The following is a 20,597-nucleotide window of genomic DNA, read 5'->3' as shown; positions in this document are numbered from 1 at the left end:
TCACATGAGCCAAAAGAAGCAAGTGATTGCTTTGAAGTTGCTCAACAGTTCCTATCCTATTCTAGGTTGCTATAGGGTTGCTAGATGGTTGCTGTGGTATCCCAAATGGTTACTAGAATGTTTATAGCTGGTTGATTTGGTATCCCACATGGTTGCAAGGGTTGCTAGTGTGCTAGCGCCATGTTAATGGTACTCACAAGTGTCCTATATATACCCATAGGGTGGCCATTGACAAGGACCAGATTGAAGAGGACACTGATCTAGAACCCATCTCACCCTGCCAGAATCCTGACCTATAGAAGGGCAACAGTCATGAAACAGCATCTGCCAACATTGCTGTCAAAAAAGAGAAAGTGCTGATTGGTGTAGCTGTTCCGAATGTTCCGATATTGGTGCCAATTCTGATGCCTTGACTTCCAGACTGATTTCTGGTCCATTCCTGTTATTTTTTAATACCTTAAATGAAATACCAAATCAATAGTGGGCGTGTTTTAATCCAGATGTGAGTGTGGGGTTCTAGAAATGGGTATAATTGGCCCTGTCCTATTTGGCACGCTTGCATCTACGATGACCTCAAGGTCACATGGTGTCTCATTTCTGTATTTTGGATTTTAAAGCAGTGCTCACAGTGTCCTATCCTAGGTTGTTGCTATAGGGTTGCAAGATGGTTGCTGTGGTATCCCAAATGATTGCAAGGGTTGCTAGTGTGCTAGCACCATGTTAATGGTACTCACAAGTGTCCTCTATATACTCACAGGGTGGCCACTGGCAAGGACCAGATTTATGAGGACCAATCAGAGCAAAGTGGTTTGCTTACAGCGGTTATATTCGATATCCAGTGAGATAAGGTCCATTTGTTTATTCATTTAACCTGCCATCGAGCTGCATTATGCTTGTAATCTGCATTGTGCTGCGGTAGATAAGCCAATTAACTCCTTAAAAAGAATATGATCATGTGACATAATTCGAGAACATAAAAGGCCAGGACATGAACCTGAAATGTTGTGCAGAACCTGAAATGTTTTCTATATAGCACAAAAAACAAGTTTTACTAATGTTGCAAGTCAAGGAACCCTTCTCATTACTGTATAGGGTTCTATATATGGGAATAAAATGCAGACATTTGTAGCACAACAGCCCAGCTCAAAAATCTCATGTTCTTCCAAAATACAATAAACTCATCATCAAATAAATCATTTTTCGTGCAATTATCTGCCAATGCAAAATATGATTCCAATACCAAGCAATCATAATTAGATAGATAGATCTATAATTCTATGGTTATCTACAGTCAAATATGTGGTTTGACTTACAAAATCTAGTAGATTCTGGCCCAGAGGAGCTGCTCCATGATCAGCATGAGGCAATTTCTACCTGGCGCCAGCTGGCAGCCTCCAAAACGCTCAGCATATGGCCATAAAGACCCATTTATTTGCAGAGCAGCCAATGAGAGAAGGATATAGCTCAGTTAACACTACAGATTACTACACACACAATATGGATGCATTTAGTCACAGCTGAGCATTAGGTGCAACCCTCATGGATTTATATCAACGGGAGTGTCAACTGACAGCTGTTTACCTGAGAGGAGTGTAGAGGTGTAAAACTGCACGTATTGGCATGAAAGCTGCAATTCTGTCAAGCATGGTGGTGGAGGGGTGATGATTTGGGCTTGTTTGCAGACAAAGGACCTGGACACCTTGCAGTCATTGAGTCCACCATGAACTCCTCTGTATACCAAAGAATTCTAGAGTCAGGTGTGAGGCCATCTATCATAATAACAGCTAAAGCTTGGCTGAAATTGGGTCATGCAACAGGACAATGATCCCAAGCACACCAGCAAATCTTCAAGAGTGTGACGAAAAAAGAAAAGAATCAAGGTCTTGCAATTGCCCAGTCAGAGTCCAGACCTTAACCCATTTGAAATGCTGTGGTAGGATCTGAAGAGAGCTGTGGATAACCAAATGCCCACAAACCTCATTGAACTGAAGCAATGCTGTAAAGACGAGTGGGCCAAAGTTCCTCCAGAACAGTGTGAGATACTCATACAGGAAACCATTACTTCAGGTCATTACTGCTAAAGGTGACTCTACAAGTTATTGATTTGTGGGGTGTACTTATGTGGGGTGCAATAATGAAGGTTATGTACCTAATTTTAAGACCTGCTAGGGACCAGATGTTTTTTTCTTCTGTCCTCATATGTAAAACCATATTTTAACAGAGTGCTTTTTTTGTTTTTTTTGTTTTTTTTACAAAACAATGATAGTATTGCTGGAAAATCCATATTATTGCATATTATTGCATATAAATGCATATATTATTGGTTCATCTAAAAATTTCATTTAATGAAAACCAAAATAATAAGTTGCACTAAAATATAAAAGATTTTGCACATTATCATTAGGTGACAAAGTCTGTAGATGAGGACTCTGAATGGAAATGCGAGGCATAATAAAGTTCATCCAGTAATTCCTCTTCTGAGTGCTCGGCTCCCCTCATGAAGAGGGAGTCCTGGTGTGTAATTTTACTGTAGGTAACAGCTCTATAATTACAGAGGAGTGAGGGTGACATTGTCAGTGGTGAAGTACGAAGCCTGCAGAGACACACACTCACTCACTCACAGGTGTAGACGGGTGGAGAGTTTAACGAGGCCGGATGCTGGATTCAAGGTTATTCCTTCCACAGTGCCAAGTTGGCATTTATCACTGAAATCATGAATTGAAGAAGATTTTAGTGGCTTTCCTATTATTGCAAACATATAGAGGGGCTGCAAATATTGATGTAGTGCTGTCTACATGCATAGATATGCATCAGGTCAAATACAACCTGCAGGAAATATAAAGTAAATAGGCCTATTGTAATGTATGTCTCTAACAACTATGTCGCAAATATTCACTTTTTGACATGTGACAGTGACAGTGTGAATCTGGCAGTTGTTCTATATTTCATTTTATATTTCTATAAAAGTATATATATGCTCCAAAATTACATGGAATAAAATAGTTTTACATTGAAATCCATTGAAATGTTTTCTTTATTGTCCTGTAAAGTTGACATTTTGGAGATATATTTTGGCATTTGTCAAATAAATAATACCATATTGCTAAAAGGTGAGCTTTTATCACTGCATTTATCAAACATAAAGGCATATTTCATGGAAAAATCATGTTTTTGGTAAGAGAGTTTGATGTAACATGCCAAAACTGGTGTGGTGTAGTGGATAACAACACTGCCTCCCCCTTAACAAACTAGGTTTCCATACCCTGACCAGGCAAGTTCACCACTCTACACCAATAAGAGTCGCTCTGAATAAGGGTGCAAAGCAAATGCCATAACCCAGCTAACATACTCATGTGTGAACTCACATGGGTGGAACATGGGCTAGGTGGATTCCAGGTGGGCGTGGGCTCTGAATGGGTTTTACTGGGACTCTGTTGGGCCTCCCAAAAGGGCCACCTCATTACAACACACCCTAACCTCACATGGGTCTAAACCTTGTATGCAGTGTGCAACCCAGATGTTACTGAACTTAAGCACTCACTAAATGCATTTCTAGGGATATATAAAGAAAGATTAGAGAATGGTCTTGCTAATTATGAATTATAAACTGAAATGGAAGAAAATGCAGGAGATGGTCATACCAAACATTTTTGTCCAAACATCATTGGACATAAATGGGTTAATTATCTTTAGTTAAAGCTTATTAAGCAGACAGACTCCTTTCAGTCTTTTGCATTAAAACTACTTTTAATGACTACACGATTGTTTTTTTATTTTCATAGACATCAGTTATTATTATCTTCCATTACAGGGAGTGGAAGACTTCACTGTATGCTAATAAGTACATATAGGCCCATAAATGACTTTATTATTAGATTCCACATTAATGCCGCTTCAGTGGAACCATGTCAAATTCTCATTTCAAATTACAGGCTGATTAATTCACTGATAAAAGATACAGAGTGATTTACGTGCTGCGAGAATACTGTAAGTGTATATTGTTGTCATGCCAGGGAAGCTGCTCTAAACTGAACATTGAGAATTCAGAGAGAGAGAGAAAGAAGGAGGGAGAGAGAAAGGTGGGGGAGAGAGATAGAGAATGACAGAGGCGTTCAATTAGCCATGCTGATAGGGAGGACGGGCTGCTATAAATACAGATTTGAACAGACGATGGGCGTGGGAGAGCCGCTGGCTGTGAAAGAGAAAAGGCCAAACACAGTATTCCTCCAGGCTTCCAGACAACAGCAGAGATAAGCACAGTGTGCTTAATCAGCTCAGTCATCAACATCTCATCATGCTGTCAGTCATGTTTTCCTTCATAGTGTGATTGGTGGGTCATGAAATCTGGAATTGGTTCATAAGCATGTGGCTGGGCCACATTCTTTGCCATTGTAAAAATATTTTATAGATATTTTAAAACATGTATGATTTATTTGTTAGATTGGATTATATTGTGTATTACTGCATTCTAATGAAAGTCAATATGGCCTTAATGCTTAATCCCACAGATGAAAACAAACTCTTAAAAATATAAATTAATCCACAAATCATTGGGCAAAGGAGCATAAAGACTTGCCTGTGCGACCAAACATGTTTAAAAATGTATATTTATATTGGGCCACATTAAGAAACAATCACACATTGGCAAAAATATTTATGGTAAATTTTTTTTTGTTCCTTTCTCAGATGACCAATTCAGGAAGCAGATATGCAAGTCACCCAGCTGGTTGACTTGCCCAGTTAGGGTAATTTTAGGCATGAACTAACCAGTATTACAGAACATTCTCTCTATTGTAATACATGTGCCAAATAAAACATAGACAAATATGTCCACTCCTTTAATTACAGCCTCATGTACATGTTATCAGAGTAAAAGGTAAAATGTATGGCTACCTACCTAACTATCTAAACAGCATAAGCTATAGCTATTCAAAGCACAGCAATCTTCAATGAGCCTATGAAGCAATCTTCATACCTTATTATGTGAAGAGTATGGCTTCAGTCTGAAGACAAAACACAGGCCAGCAATTTAGTCTAGCAAGGAAATTGACTATATGATCATGTGTTTATGTTAAACGTTAGCATCCAATTCTGTTTAACCTAACTGGGCAACTCAACCAAGCAGTAACGCACTTTTCTGCATAACACAGAGAGGCATTTTATTGTCACGTTTCTGCCATTCAACAAAAATAGAAATGTTTGGGGGTGTAGAATATGAAATTCACCAACTTTCAGTGCAGCTTGAAGAGCTGCATCACAACAATACATTTCTGTTTTTTCTGGTACTGTTTATGATTTCGCCATACAGTGGATATAAACAGCATTACATGCTCTTTTCAATGAGGAGAATAAGGTCTAACATCTGAGGATGGTGACAAACCCCAGAATACAGGGTATAAAATTGCAGGCTGTAAATGTATACTTGCAGTCTAAAGACAGCTTATGCAGAGAGATGTAATTAGGATATGTGTGAGTTGTATCAGATACTGTAATTTGAGGTTTGCGGGAGGTGTAAAAAAAAATGCATGAAGGAAAATGAAAAGCACCTGAATGTTAAAAAAGGAAGGAAGCAGTTCTCTGGCAAACTGATAATTAAACACCGGCTCAAATAAAACAGGAACAAACATGCTAGCAACGCTAATTGGCATGCCTGAGTCTCTAGAGAAGAGGAGAATGTGTGTGTGTATGTGTATGTGTGTGTGTGTGTGTATGTGTGTGTGTAAGAAGATTATTATAATTATTACAGTCCCTACGCCAAAAGTCTTTTGTGATTTGTCTCTCTCTTACTAGGGATGCTTTTTCTTTGGCTCAGTCTCCGCCAGAGGCCTACACAAGATTCAATTTTACAGACAATATGTGGCCAAAAGTCTGTGGACTGTGAGACTTCATCTCAAATCAAAGACATGTTGTCCCCACTTTGCTGCAGTAGCAAAACCACTTTACAACCCTACACTGGGGGCTTTACACCCAAGTCACTAAATAGTTCAGTTAAAAATAATAATTCATTACCTACTATTTTAGTACCTACTAATTATTTAATACCTACTAGTTATTGAGTATCTACTTATTATTCAATAAGTACCAACTATTCAGTGCCTACTAATTATTCAGTTTCTACTAACTAAATATCTAGATACTAGTAGGCTCTAAATAATAAGTAAACACTAAACAACTATTAAATACCTACTAATTATTCAGTTTCTACGCACTCTACTTATTATTTAGTACCTACTAGTATCTAGATAGGTAATATTTCGTACCTACTTATTATTCAAATCAAATCAAATGTATTTGTATAGCGCTTTTTACTGGTGTTGTCACAAAGCAGCTTTACACAATCAGTAATTAGTTAAAAGACAAGAAATCAACAACATAAAAAGACATGAAAACCTAAAGGCCAAAGGCAACAGTGGCAAGGAAAAACTCCCTCAGAGCTGGAGGAAGAAACCTTGGGAGGTTTCAAGGTGCTCAGTAATTATTATATAATAAGTACTAACTATTCAGTACCTACTAATTATTCTGTTCCCATTAACTTGGTACCTACTTGTTATTTAAGTACCTACTAAATATTTAGTATCTACTTATTATCCAGTATCTACTTCTTATTCAGTAAGTACTTACTAAATTAGTAGGAACTGAATAATTAGTAGGTACTGAATAGTAAGTACTTACTGAATAAGAAGTAGATACTGAATAACTAGTAGATACTAAATAATGAGTATGTACTAAATAACTAGTAGATACTAAATTAGTAGGAACTGAATAATTAGTAGGTACTGAATAGTATCTACTAGTTATTTAGTACATACTCATTATTTAGTATCTACTAGTTATTCAGTATCTACTTCTTATTCAGTAAGTACTTACTATTCAGTACCTACTAATTATTCAGTTCCTACTAATTTAGTATCTACTAGTTATTTAGTACATACTCATTATTTAGTATCTACTAGTTATTCAGTATCTACTCATTTTTCAATAATAGTTATTCAGTATGTACTAATGAAACCTAATAAAACTTATACACTACATGTCCAAATGTTTGTGGACACCCCTTCAATGAATAGTGTCCCATATGATATTTTAGTTTGCCCCCATTGCTAACACAGATGTACAAATGCACACACACAGCTTGTCTAGTCCCTGTAGAGAAGTACTGCCATTAGAATAGGACTCTCTGCCACAGATAAACATAAACAGATCCAGATTATAGAGCCAACGCTTAGACTCACTCAGCCCTTCACTTCAGATTAGAATTTTTATTTTCTTAAATACTTTTTCTTTCTTTTTTTTTCTAATTTCCTGATTTAGACTTGTGTTCTGGTAAAAGCTGTTGCTGTTGTGCTGTTGTTTCAGGTGTGGTCCTCCTCCTGTGAGTACCAGTTCCCTTGTACCATCTGTTTTTCTGCATGCTTAGTAAGTCACTATGGAGAGGAGCATCTGCTGAAGGAAGAATTGTAAACATGTCTGACAAGACTTTTCCCTGAATAATAAATGAGCCTACTGCAGCACTGTATGTGATGTTTAACAACTATGTACAGTATATGCATATGTATGCAGCCTATGTGCAATTAGCAGATTTTGCTACTTAACCCCTTTAACCCTAAAAGCCTGTATGTGGGCCCATACTTCAAATGACAAGTTACATACACCATACAGACAAAAGTATTTGGACACTTGTTCATTCATTGTTTCTTCCGAAATCAAGGGTATTAAAAAGAGTTTACTCTGCTTTTGTTGGAGTAACTGTCTCTACTGTCCAGGGAAGAAGGATTTCTATTACTAGGGGTCCATGCTTGCATGTCCATGCATCCATATTTGATTGGCAAAACCTTTCTACAGGGGATTTTCACATTAAAGGTAGCTGAATGCCTTCATCACTTGTTTGTGGGTGTCCACAAACATTTGGACATGCAGTGTAGGTTGAATAATCTTATGGTATACTTATACTAGGCATATTTAAGATGCTTTCACTTGGCAAATGATCACTTATGCAGTACATTAACAACCAGCTCCAACTGGTTAAGTTAATGTAGCTCTCCTTTCTAGGAATCTAAAAGGCTTTCTAAACAGCCTTAATTATAAATTCCTCTCATCTAAAAAGTGGGATTAAACACCATGTAGATGTGTTACAGGCTTGCTAACTTGATTGCACTCTAAATACGTTAAAATGAAATCATGACTCATCGCACACACTTGCGACGTTCCAGGCCTTCGGAATGTGATCTACAAGGTACCTTCTCCTCGACACCACAGATCAAATGTCTTATACACTCCACCCCAAGGAGGGAGGAGGGAGAGGTGTGACTCCAGGCTGATAGTGTAATCTACACCCTGGAAGCTGAGCCACTTATTACTGCTGCATCAGCTGAGCCAGCTGGGAGTCAGCTGCAGGTTAGGCACCTCTGATGCAGTTCAAGCACTGCATTAATGACTTGTATCCTCCATCTGTCTTGCGTTTCACTTTTTTCCTCCATCGCTGTGGTGTAATGCACCAAAACAGTCAGAATTCAACTGTAACATGACCATTTCCATACCTCCCAGCATCCCTTAGAGCTAAACAGGCTCCCATTTCTCTCTAAACAGCCCCAATTTCTTCATGAGATGGATTCCACAAGATGCTGGAAACATTTTTTTTGAGATTCTGGTCAAATCATGCTGACATGATTGGGTCATCATTCCACTGCTCCACAGCTCAATGCTGGAGGGCTTTATACCCCTCTAGCTCACGCCTGGCATTAGGTATGGTGCCAACAGGTTTCATTCATGCTCAAGAGAGTCCTATTCTATTGGCAACAATAGCAGCTGCTGGTTCCAACCAAGCCTTCTGCTTATAATTATTTTTGAGATGACCGTGAGAGAAGGAGGAGTTTTGGGCCGGAGTTCAGGTGACTTTTGCTCTGATATGTGGAGTCAGGAATGAGAGTTGACAGGGTTAAAAGGGTGGTGGCAGGGTGGTGGAGGGCTGTGCAGACGTGCAAAAACACATGAAATTTATTGGACTAGGGAGAAGGAGGGAGGGAGGATTACAGAGGAAGGGCTTCAGGCCTGTTCCTCCTCTGAAGATGTAGGTATTTCATAAACAGCTGCCAGATTCACAGTATGGAATAAAAAAATCGAGATATAAGGTTTTTTTGGCAAGATTGTGACCATATCACTGTTGTCCAATGAAAAACTTGTATCGCCATTTTTCGCCTTTTCTTGAAGGTTCCTCAAAGCACCTAAAGTGGTTCCTCCACAGTTTCAAACTGAAGAACTAACAAACACTCCTCAAGGATCTTATCTTTTTAACAGTTTCACTGTGTAAATAATTCTGGGTGAATCGGCCAATAGAAATGCTTTAAATCCCTTGAAATAAACTGTTATTTTTCAACTTCCATTCAGGGCCGGACCAAGCCTTTACTGGGCCCTAAGTAGATTTTCATTTGAGGGCCCCCCGTACCACCACCTCAGCAGCAGATGCTTCATCATTGTATTGTGCAATACGCTGAAGAGCCCAGGCCTTTATCGACCACCCAAGAGGCGCATATCTGTATTTACCCAACAGTGGCAGCAGCCAACAGCAGACATTGATTAGACATTTATTGAGTAGTATTAGTGTGCCAACTATAAAAATAAATAAATACAGAAATGGCTTTTCCCTGTGTCATATCATTACGTTTCATTATTCAATGAAATATTTTTTTATCATGATATCTTGGTGCTCTTGGAGGCCACTTGGTGGGATTGGGGCTCTAAGCGGTCGCGTAATTCGAGTATGCCTTGGGCCGCCTCTGCATCCATTCAAAGTTAAGAAGTCACATTTGCCTTCTCCTGTAAAGTCATCATGTTGGAGAGACATGTTTCTCATTGGACAGGATCTAACGTATAGGTACTGTGAGACGTACTAACATGCCTGTGTAATGTGTAATAGTCACTGAACAGCAATCAACGAAACACGTCCTGCAGTTTAGAGTCACAGTGCTTTTTCAGCTTTGCTTGCTGCGGATTTCAGCGCTATTGAAAGTGGTATTAGGGAGGTAAGATCAGACATGCATATTAGATCAGACACCCCGCTGGGAGCCACTCCGCTCTTTTGAGTGTGTATGAAGCAGCCTGTGACGTTTCCGCAGCGTTGTCCGCAACCAGCAGCTTCAGATTCGACGGGAGGTTGCTGAGCAGAAGCTCTGTGGCTGTGGTTCTACTTGGCTTCCTCTTTAGATGGAGGCTTTGTTTAAATGTCTTGTAAGACATTACTGCCATACTGGATAAACAACCCTCTCTGTCAAATCATGGAGGCAGATTTGACTCCCTTACATATAAGTTGTGCATGTAAAGCATCCAGAGGAGCATCTAGACTGAAAAGCAGGGGCCTTGAAATGACTTGACTTGAAAGTCAGAGTGGAAAATATTCTGGAGCAATTATAATTATGTACCTAAGTCCTTCATTCTTACTGTATTTTTGTTATTGAATACTTAGAATTGGCAGTTGGACTCAGTTGGGGCAGATAAACATGAACATATTGGCACCATGCCTAATGCCAGGCGTGGGCTAGAAGGGTATAAAGCCCCCCTCCAGCACTGAGTTGTGGAGCAGTGGGACTGTGTCCTCTGATATGATGAACTCTACAAAAGCAGGATCAACATTTTTTATAGTCTTGATTTCAGAAGTGAAAGAGTGAATGAGCCGGTGTCCCAATACTTTTGTCCACATATTGTATGGGTTCAGTGCAGAAGAAAGCGATGGATATAGGATGTGTATCTAATTCCCAACCACACTCTTATGCAGTCATGTCCATATAAGGAACTCTTATAGGCTGTTCTTATAAGAGACTGAAATCGCTGCGGTCGTTTCTTGTGGTAAATGAGATGATACGACTGGTAAGCCTCACCAAAATACCTCAAGCAAACCAGCACTCTTTGTCCAGTGTGGGAGGTAAGAGGCTTGGGCAGTAGTAGAGTTCAGTTTGAGTAGCTGCTGCTGTCAGGAAATACTAGTGTTATAGCCTAGTAATAGCGGAGTTAGCTTGCTTGTAGCATGGCTGTAGCATTCCTCAACTCCTTAACAGAGTATACAGTGAGGTTAAGGGGGAAATGTACACAGGGTGTGACGGCAGGAAACCATTCATTTTTTTCCATAGAGATAAACTGCTTATCCTACAGTTCCTTATTTGGGCATGTTGCCCAAACTTCGAAATCTTGCGTAACCTCTGAGGTCTGTTGCACGGATCTCTTGGAATATGACGTCAAATCTCTGGCTTCAAAGCTGGAGGAGTCTTATTCCTGGAAAGTTTTTTTTTAATAGGATTACCCTACTTTCCCTTATACATTTCACTTCATATACATTCAAAGCCATGCATAAGTGCACACACACACACACACACACATACACACACAAGCACGAACATGTAGCACAGGTCCACTGGGCTACATCTCTCTCTTCTGTCCACACAAGCCAAGCGTCCCTAATTCTCAAATCTGCTTCTCCAGCCCGTCCACATCTTCAGAATCTGACAGTGTGAGTAACTGTGCTTATCAGATCTCGCCTGGGCTTAGCAACAGATCTGGATGAAGGAGATTCCTCCCTTAGAAATAAATCCAGCAGAAGCGAAACCGAGCTGGATAACAGGCCAATTTCAAAACCCCAAAACTGTTACATCACAGTCTTGACTTGTTATATTTACACCCCTGAAACTGACATGAACCCAGCCCACTAAAAAAAAGCCCGAGTCAAAGCCGGTGAAGCAGTAAAACTGGAAGGCAACCTCAGGAGAAGATGGTGTTGTTGATAATGGAGAGCAGCTCATCATCTCCAGACTCTAGTTATGGGAATATCGGCCTCTTCACTGCAGGGCCAAATTGGTACTATGCCGTACCATCCCACGCAGACACAGACCCGACAGACCAGCTGCTAAATCAGGGCCAGGAAGTCGCACGGCTTCTCGTAATAATTATGCCACAGTCTCGTTCTTGCACTTCTTGTAGTCTTGCATTACAACGTTTAGGCTAATGCAGACAGCTAACGCTAGCTAACTTACTTGAGCTGTAATTCACCAGTTAGCATTGTTTAAGCTGTCGGTCGGTCACGTGAACCTACAGCTACATCACTGTGGTGTGTGAGTGCAGAGTGGAGTATTATCTGTGAGGTGTGGGAGTCTTATATGGACACTGGTTGAGTGTAAAAAGAGGAATCTTTAAGTAAATCAACCCAGAGACGTTATAAATAGCGAAATATTGACGACAGTTCTCGTAATGCTCAACATGGCGTCAGTTTATGCCAATCAGCAAAATAAAAGTCACTAATACAAACAAAGCAGAAACACAAAATTCTTTCACACTGCCTCACAAAAACACATTTGACACATTTTTTTTTGTCAAGAAAAAATATGTTAAGAAAAAATAAGATAATCCTTTATTAGTCCCACAGTGGGGAAATTCTCAGTGTCACAGCAGAAAGGGATAGCAAGACACTCAGTTACAAAAACGTAGATAAATGACCACTATATACACAATATAAAAGTAGTAGTAGTAAAAAAACAATAACAATATTATTTACAGGTTATTTACAGGTAATTGCAAATGACTCTTAATTGCACATGTGTGTGTGGGGAGGGTATTGCAGTTATATTGCTGCAATTAAAAAAAAATTAAATTTCCTGTTGACAGGAAAAATATATTGAAGTTTTATTGATTTTATATTAGCAGAAATTTCATTTAAACAATGAACTGTCAATTTTGAAGTTATTTAACTTAGCAAATGCTAATAAAAACAAGCTACATTGAAAAGCTAATAGCTACATAGGAAATATTTGGTGATGGAGGGATTCATAATCCAAAAATGTAATCATTTGTTTTCATAATTCATATAATTATTTGACTTTTAAAATAGTCTAGTCAGTAACAGGTGAACTCACTCATCAGGGACAGTGGTGGCTCAGCGTTTAGAGCGCTGGGCTATCCATAACAAGGTTGTGGGTTTGATTACCGGGCTCTGCAAGCTCGCCAAGGCCCTTTACCCTCTCTGCTCCCCGGGCACTGGAGTTGGCTGCCCACCGCTCTGGGTGTGTGTGTACTCACTGCCCCTAGTTCACTTGTGTGTGTGTGTTCACTACCACAGATGGGTTAAATGCAGAGGACACATTTCGCTGTACAGTGACAAATATGTGCACCTTTTTTACCTTTAAATGGAGTGCCTGGATTCCATCAACTTAAAATACTCAATAAATGCATTCGTTGGCATTTTTAAAGGGAAACGTCACACAACATGATCAATGTGGCAAAAAGCAAGTGAATTCTAGGACGCCAGAAGGCATAGTCTCAATTTGGGCGGAGCCATAAAACTAGCAATAGCGATGTAAGGGTGAAGTTATCTCGCACAGTGACAGTTTGAATGGTGCTGACGGTGGCTGACTGACTCCACTAAGCTATATTCCACTCTGTCCGTTTCTGCATGGATGGCTTTCTGAGACTTGGCTCCGTCTCAGTGTGTCTCGTTATTTTTGCTCCACTCTCTTGTGTCTCTGTGGCTTAGATTCACTGGAATAGGAATGAGGCTGCGAGCCATGGTGCTTCAAACGCTTCTCAGAACATACATGAAATCATTCATTAGCATAGGTTTATTGGTCATGGTGGGGAAATCCTGTAAAATGGTGTGGCTGGTGTGTGTGTGTGTAACAGAGAGAGAAAGAGATTAGGTGTTTTAAGAGGATTTAGCGCTGAAATCGCGATTCTCCTTGCAGAACATAGTAGCATCGTCTGCGAACATATGGAAAGGTAGGAAGCAGGGCTGGATTTCACAGCCTGTATAGAAGTGAGAAGTTCCATTATCGCATTCCTATGTCTGCAGTACTGTGCCAACCATTCTTCCCAGTGTAACTGGGAATTACAGAGATGTCATTCTCCCTGTTACAGACAGGGGAGCTGATATTTTAAGGTAAAATTGCTACATAATGTTGCTTTAATGGGTTGTAAAACCACCGTTTGCACACTTTCTTTGACTTGGATAATTAAAAACCAGTGATCAATGACACGTCCGTTCCAGAAACCGGTTTAGTGGACTAAGGTGCTGCCACTATGATCTAAAGATCGCTGGTTTGAATCCTGGGTCATGCTGTTTGCCATCAGCAGCTGGAGTCAGATAGAGCACAGTTGGCCTTGCTCTCTCAGGCCTTGCTCACTCCGAGTGTCCGAGAGGTTGGTCAGTGGCCGTTCAAAAAGCGGCAGTGTCTGGCTTCACATGTGTTGGAGTCTTCATCCTCCTGTTATTTGGGGAGTTCACTTGAGTAATTGGCCTTCCAAACTGGGTTCAAATGAAGGACTAGCCCTTGTTCTAAAACTTGTGGTTCCATTCCTGTCCGTTCTATAGAAATGAAGCCAAAACTATCCACCATGTTGTCAAATATGCAACCAGAGTCTGTGCAGTAGAGACCAGGGGCAAAGCCAGACTCACTCACTAGTCTCAGACCACCTTCACTGAGCTTACAGGATTTTTGTCCAGTAAGTTCCTCTACAACTACAGCTTCTCCATGTAATGAACAGAAAGGGTGTCATGCAGGCCCTGCAGATAACCAGTCTCCTTCAGCTGTCAATCACTTAATTCCTAAGCGTAACCCCACCTTCTTACGATTCTTACAATCTGATTTCTGGGGGAAATAAAAAAATGGGTGAAAAACTAGCTGCTGGACTTTGGAGACACTGGAGACCGCCACCCCCCCAAATTTCCAAACCTCTTCGGGAACGCCAGGGTACAGCCCCTAAATGCCTTACCAACTCAGTTTACTTAATCATACTTTTCCAAATTCCATAAGCTGCTTTTTCCTTTGGCTTGGGTTCTTGTGCTATGGAGAGAAGTGGTCTGAGTTGCATTCTCTCCCTCACATCATGGCTGGAGTGACTCACGGCCACTGAAAGATAGAGGCCAATCTGTCAGGCAGTGTTAGCATTAGCGTTAGCGTCCACGGCAGACAAATGTCTCCTCCACTTCCTGTGCGCTGTTTTCTTCCCCAGCAACACTTATGTAAGATTACTGTGGTCAGTGTGGGTTTGTTAACAAAAGAGAGAGAGAGAGAGAGAGAGAGAGAGAGAGAGAGAGAGAGAGAGAGAGAGAGAGAGAAACATCAGCGCTCCCACTCTGAGCCACTCTATACACTGCCAATCCCCCCCCCCCCACCTTTAACGGGAAACTTCACCTCAACACAGTGCTTCCAAATTTGCTCTGACCGGCCTGTCACCGGAGAGACGGTGGACAGTGTTGTGAAGCGCATCATGCTTTATACCAGGACACTGAACACTTAATTCACGGTTTAGGTTTGCCAAACTTGTCACAACACATCATCTGGTGAGTCTAAAAATGGAAACCATTGGCTGCTTCAGCTCAGCGCCAGGAAGTTAGTGTTTTCCACAGTCGCAAAAAGCAGAGTGGGCTGACAGTTTGTCTATTTATTTAATATTTATTTATTTATTGTATTCTTTTTTTTCTGTTTGGCCAACACAGTGCAATAATAACAACAATAACGTAGGTTTATATAGCTACACTCTGTGTCCAAATGTTTGTGGACACCCCTTCTAAAGAATGTATTCAGCTACTTTGAATTGCACCCATATGCAAATGCATACCCCCCTCCAGACACACAGCTTGTCTAGTCTGTAGAGACACTGACACTGCCAGTAGAATAGGACTCTGTGGAGCAGATAAACATCAACCTACTGGCACCATGCTGCCTAATGCCAAGCGTGGGCTAGAGGGGTGTAGAGCCCCACAGGATTGAGCTGTGGAGAAGTGGAAGAACTGTGTTTTCTGGAATGATGACTGGTGCTCCATCCAATACTTTTAGGCTGAGTGATCATTCAACATCATCCTGACCTCCCTGACCAACGCTCTTGCCGCTGAATGCAATCAAATCCTCACAGCAATGCTCCAAAACCTAGTAGAAAGCCTCTCTCTCTCTCTCCTCTCTTTCTACCCTGGACAGTAGACAGTTACTCCAACAGAAGCAGGATGAACTCTTTCTAATACCCTTGATTTCAGAAGAAACAATGAATGAGACAGACAGACAGACAGGTGTGTAAAAACCTCCAGAAACACCACTGTGTCGCTCTGTCACTCATGCAGCACCACACACACTATTTATTCTATTCTTTCTGTTTTAGCCTGAGGGTATTAACTGAGTGTCTGGATACTTTTGGACATATGGTCCCACACGAGTCTGCACTCAGTGACTGTGATGGAAGGGAACTCCTCGCTCTTTCTATTTTTAGGTGAGTTTCTTCCCAGGTTCAGTGGGTTTACGGGCTGGGTGTGTGTATGGAGTGTGTGTGTGGAGTGTGTGTGAGGTGTTCAGGGCCATATAGCAGCATAGATAAATTATTAAGCGAGGAAAGCATGACATTTATGCGAAGAAGGCTGGGAGGATAAAGATCCAGGACCATGTGCTTGATATATTTAATGTAAAACATACACAGAGATAAGCATATAACGTTACACATGTAGAGGCGTGTATTTAATGCCTCTCTACATACAAGGTTCATTATATATTTGTGTAGCCTGTATAGAAGGCATAACACACAGATCCACACATATAAATAATCCACAATAGACATGAAGCTGTCTTTCGCCATGGGAGAAAGGGAGAGAGAGAGGTAGGAGAGACGGAAAAGGAAGAAGAGGAGACATGAAGACAAAGAGCGATGGATTGACAAAAGTATTTGGACACCTGCTCATTCATTGTTCTAAAATCAGGAGTATTTAAAATTTTTTATTAGTATTTAAAAAAGTTTATCCTGCTTCTGTTGGAGTAACTGTCTCGACTGTCCAGGGATGAAGGCTTTCTACTACATTTTGGAACATTGCTGTGAGCATTTGATTGCATTGAGCTAGAAGAGCATTAGTGAGGTCAGAGTGTTGGATGATTACCACGCCACCTCATCAATCCCCAACTCCACTACTCATCCCAAAGGTACAGGATGGAGCAACATCCAAGAGAGTTTCACTGCTCATTTATGTGTGTGTGTGTGTGTGTGCGTGCATTTGCACATCTGTGTCAGCAATGGGTGCAGATTAAAGTAGATGAATGCATTCATTAGAAGGGGTGTCTGCAAACATTTGGACACTTGGATAGTGTAGATAGCGGCAGACAGATAGGGAGAGAGGGACATACAGAATGAGAGAGTGAACAGAGAGAGAGAGAGAGAGAGAGAGAGAGTGAACAGAGAGAGAGAGAGAGAGAGAGAGAGAAGGAGAGTGAACAGAGAGAGAGAGAGAGAGAGAGAGAGAGAGAAGGAGAGTGAACAGAGAGAGAGAGAGAGAGAGAGAGAGAAGGAGAGTGAACAGAGAGAGAGAGAGAGAGAGAGAGAGAACGAGAGTGAACAGAGAGAACAGAGAGAGAGAGAGAACAGAGAGAGAGAGAGAACAGAGAGAGAGAGAGAACAGAGAGAGAGAGAGAACAGAGAGAACAGAGAGAGAGAACAGAGAGAGAGAACAGAGAGAGAGAGAGAGAGAGAGAACAGAGAGAACAGAGAGAGAGAGAGAGAGAACAGAGAGAGAGAGAGAGAGAACAGAGAGAGAGAGAGAGAGAACAGAGAGAGAGAGAGAGAACAGAGAGAGAGAGAGAGAGAACAGAGAGAGAGAGAGAGAGAACAGAGAGAGAGAGAGAGAGAACAGAGAGAGAACAGAGAGAGAACAGAGAGAGAGAGAGAGAACAGAGAGAGAGAGAGAGAGAACAGAGAGAGAGAGAGAGAGAGAGAGAGAGAACAGAGAGAGAGAGAGAGAGAACAGAGAGAGAGAGAGAGAGAACAGAGAGAGAACAGAGAGAGAGAGAGAGAACAGAGAGAGAGAGAACAGAGAGAGAGAGAGAGAACAGAGAGAGAGAGAACAGAGAGAGAGAGAGAGAGAGAGAGAACAGAGAGAGAGAGAGAGAGAGAGAGAGAGAGAGAGAACAGAGAGAACAGAGAGAGAGAGAGAGAGAACAGAGAGAACAGAGAGAGAGAGAGAGAGAGTGTGTGTGTGTGTGTGTGTGTGTGTGTGTGTGTGTGTGTGTGTGTGTGTGTGTGTGTGTGTGCACATACTGTAGATAAAGTACAGAGGCAGGCGCGGGAGCTGTCCGGGCCCGTGGTGCTGAAGCCGCAGTCACTCTGATCGTTTTCCAGCAGCGATGTGTGTCTCTGGTTGGCGAACGGAAGAGCTGTCGTGACGAAAACCGACGGCGGCGCTCGGCGAACGACAGCTCTCCTGTCCTCCTCCTCCTCCTCCTCCTCTTCCTCACGCCCCCTAGCCAGCCCACCCCCACCCCTCGTCTCCTTCGCTTTTCAGCGTCGCTCCGGCTGGTATTTCTCGGACATGCTCGGCGCTGCTGGCAGCCTCGGAAAAGGAAACCCCGCCATAGGGAGGAAAAGGAAGGGCGGTTAGGGAGGAACCGTTGGGAAGCGCGTGTGTGTGGTGTGTGCGACTGGAATCGGCCTGCGCGTGCACATGACACGACTCTGGGATGCTTAGATGTTCTGATGGGCGTACTAGCCTACAGGACGTGAAGGCGACCAAGATCCCGTCCTGCTGCTGCCGCTGCTGGCTGGTGGCACCAGCCCTGAACACCGTCTGCAACGCGGTACGTTTCCCGGGAGCCTTCAAGTCCAGTGATCAACGGCTGGGAACTGAATGGAATTGGGATTGGGGAGGTGGGGGCAATTATGGAGCTCCAGACTGGAAGCTGCCTCCTTCCTCCCATAGCTTTTGGTTCCTGTTGAGGAATCTGCTCGACCTGCTTTCTAGTTCATGATCTCCATGTGGAACCAGAACCATCTCGACATGTTTTTCTCTCCATCTCGGAGGTTCTGCCGTGGAGATGCCAGGATTGGTCAGCCTCAGTGTAGCGCTTTAAACGGTTGGTGTGCTCGTATGGGTTGGCAGTGAATGTCAGTGAGTAATTAGTGTAGCACACGCGCGGGCGCGCGCACACACACACACACACACACACACACACACACACACACACACACACACACACACACACACACACACACACACACAGCGACATATACACACTGTTGCACCTAGGACGTGTAAACGTGGGTGCTCGGCGGCTCCGTTGACCAATAGCGGCGTTGGAACTCCGACCATGGAACGCGGTTTGAAAATAAACGTTCTTTCGTTTTGAAAATAACGGTTTTAACGGTTTTAACGGAAAACCGCGACCCCGCACCGCTGAAGGAGGTCCCACACGGGCAGGTTTCGGCTTGACTTTCGGCTTTTAACGGCCACACACCTTAAAAGCTGCCAAATTAGACCATTTTGAACATTTCAAAAACATTGAGAGACAAACTAACGTTTAAACGTTAGAACTGCCGCGTTTTCCAGGCTTCTTCAGCCAACAAACGACTCCATCACCCAACCACAGCCACCCTCTATGAGTCCCGCCGGAGTCCAGCTCTCTAGGTCTTAGCAGCAGCTCCGCGCTCTCGCCGTCCACCCCGTTGTCCAGTAAAAGTGGGCACATGTTGTTGGCCGTCGGTGTCACTGCTGTGCGCTGCCGGGCATTGCCGAGTGGGACACCGATGCTGCGCCGCCAGGGCAAGCAGAAAGGCCGCCGTCGCGTCTTGCTCAGTGACCTGAAGGCTCTGCTGCTCAGGCCGCCGCTCACACCCATGAACGGCCAGCAGGCGGCAGGGAGCGCCGAAGGCAGCGCCGAGTGGAGCCGAGCCGCCGGGGGGACAGAGGGGACAGAGGGGACAGGGGGCAGCCCGGCTGAGGATTGCACCAAGGAGAAAGTGGACAAACTGGACAAACTGGGAGAGAGACTGTCCCTCAGCAGCTGCACGGACAGCGGGGCCAGGACGCCCCTCTGCAGGATCTGCTTCCAGGGACCAGAACAGGTAGGAGAACTGAAGGGGGTCGGGGTTAGGGGGGTGGGTTGGAGTTCAGGTGAAGTGTCCCTGATTTATAGAGTCTCATACAGAACTAGAATAGGAACCGGAGAAGACCCCTGTGCACTGTTACTACCGGATTCCCTAGAAGATCAGATAAAGCAGGACAGGTCTGGTAATGCTGTCATACTTTTTTAGTAAATAATGGTATTTTTTTTTTTGTAAATACCATATTTCATATAATATCTGGTAAAGTGGGGGCACTTACCATAGTTTATATAATATCAGGGGAACTAGTACACTTTAAAATACTGTATTTTGCTTAATATCAGGTAATGGGACACTTTTGGCAAATGCCATCCTTAATATAATATAATATCAGGTAAAGTGGGACACGTTGGGAAAATACAATATTTCATATAATATCTGGTAAAGTGGGGGGCACTTTGGCAAATACCATAGTTTATATAATATCAGGGGAACTAGTTCACTTTAAAATACTGTATTTTGCTTAATATCAGGTAATGGGACACTTTTGGCAAATACCATTCTTAATATAATATCAGGTGAAATGGGACACTTCTAGGAAATACAGTATTTCATATAATAGTAGGTAAAGTGGGGCACTGTGGGAAATACCATATTTTATATAATATCTGGTAAAGTGGGGCACTGTGGGAAATACCATATTTTATATAATATCAGTTAAACTAGTTCACTTTTGGCAAATACCGTATTTTACATAATAGCAGGTAAAGCAGGGC

General features: G+C 42.3%; 1 protein-coding gene across 1 annotated transcript in view; it reads left to right on the top strand.

The window, feature by feature from the left end:
- Positions 1-18,102: 18,102 nt before the first annotated feature.
- The window catches only part of marchf4a (membrane-associated ring finger (C3HC4) 4a), a 35,247-nt gene continuing 32,752 nt past the window's right edge, over positions 18,103-20,597 (top strand). The window contains exon 1 of the mRNA XM_072657238.1: positions 18,103-19,842. Within this exon, the coding sequence (XP_072513339.1) occupies positions 19,465-19,842 (378 nt within the window). The 5' untranslated portion in view covers positions 18,103-19,464. The remainder of the gene's footprint in view (positions 19,843-20,597) is intronic.

The sequence above is a fragment of the Salminus brasiliensis genome, chromosome 15 (genome assembly GCF_030463535.1).
Source record: "Salminus brasiliensis chromosome 15, fSalBra1.hap2, whole genome shotgun sequence".
Lineage (NCBI taxonomy): Eukaryota > Metazoa > Chordata > Actinopteri > Characiformes > Bryconidae > Salminus > Salminus brasiliensis.
This window is presented reverse-complemented; position numbering and strand designations above follow the sequence as displayed.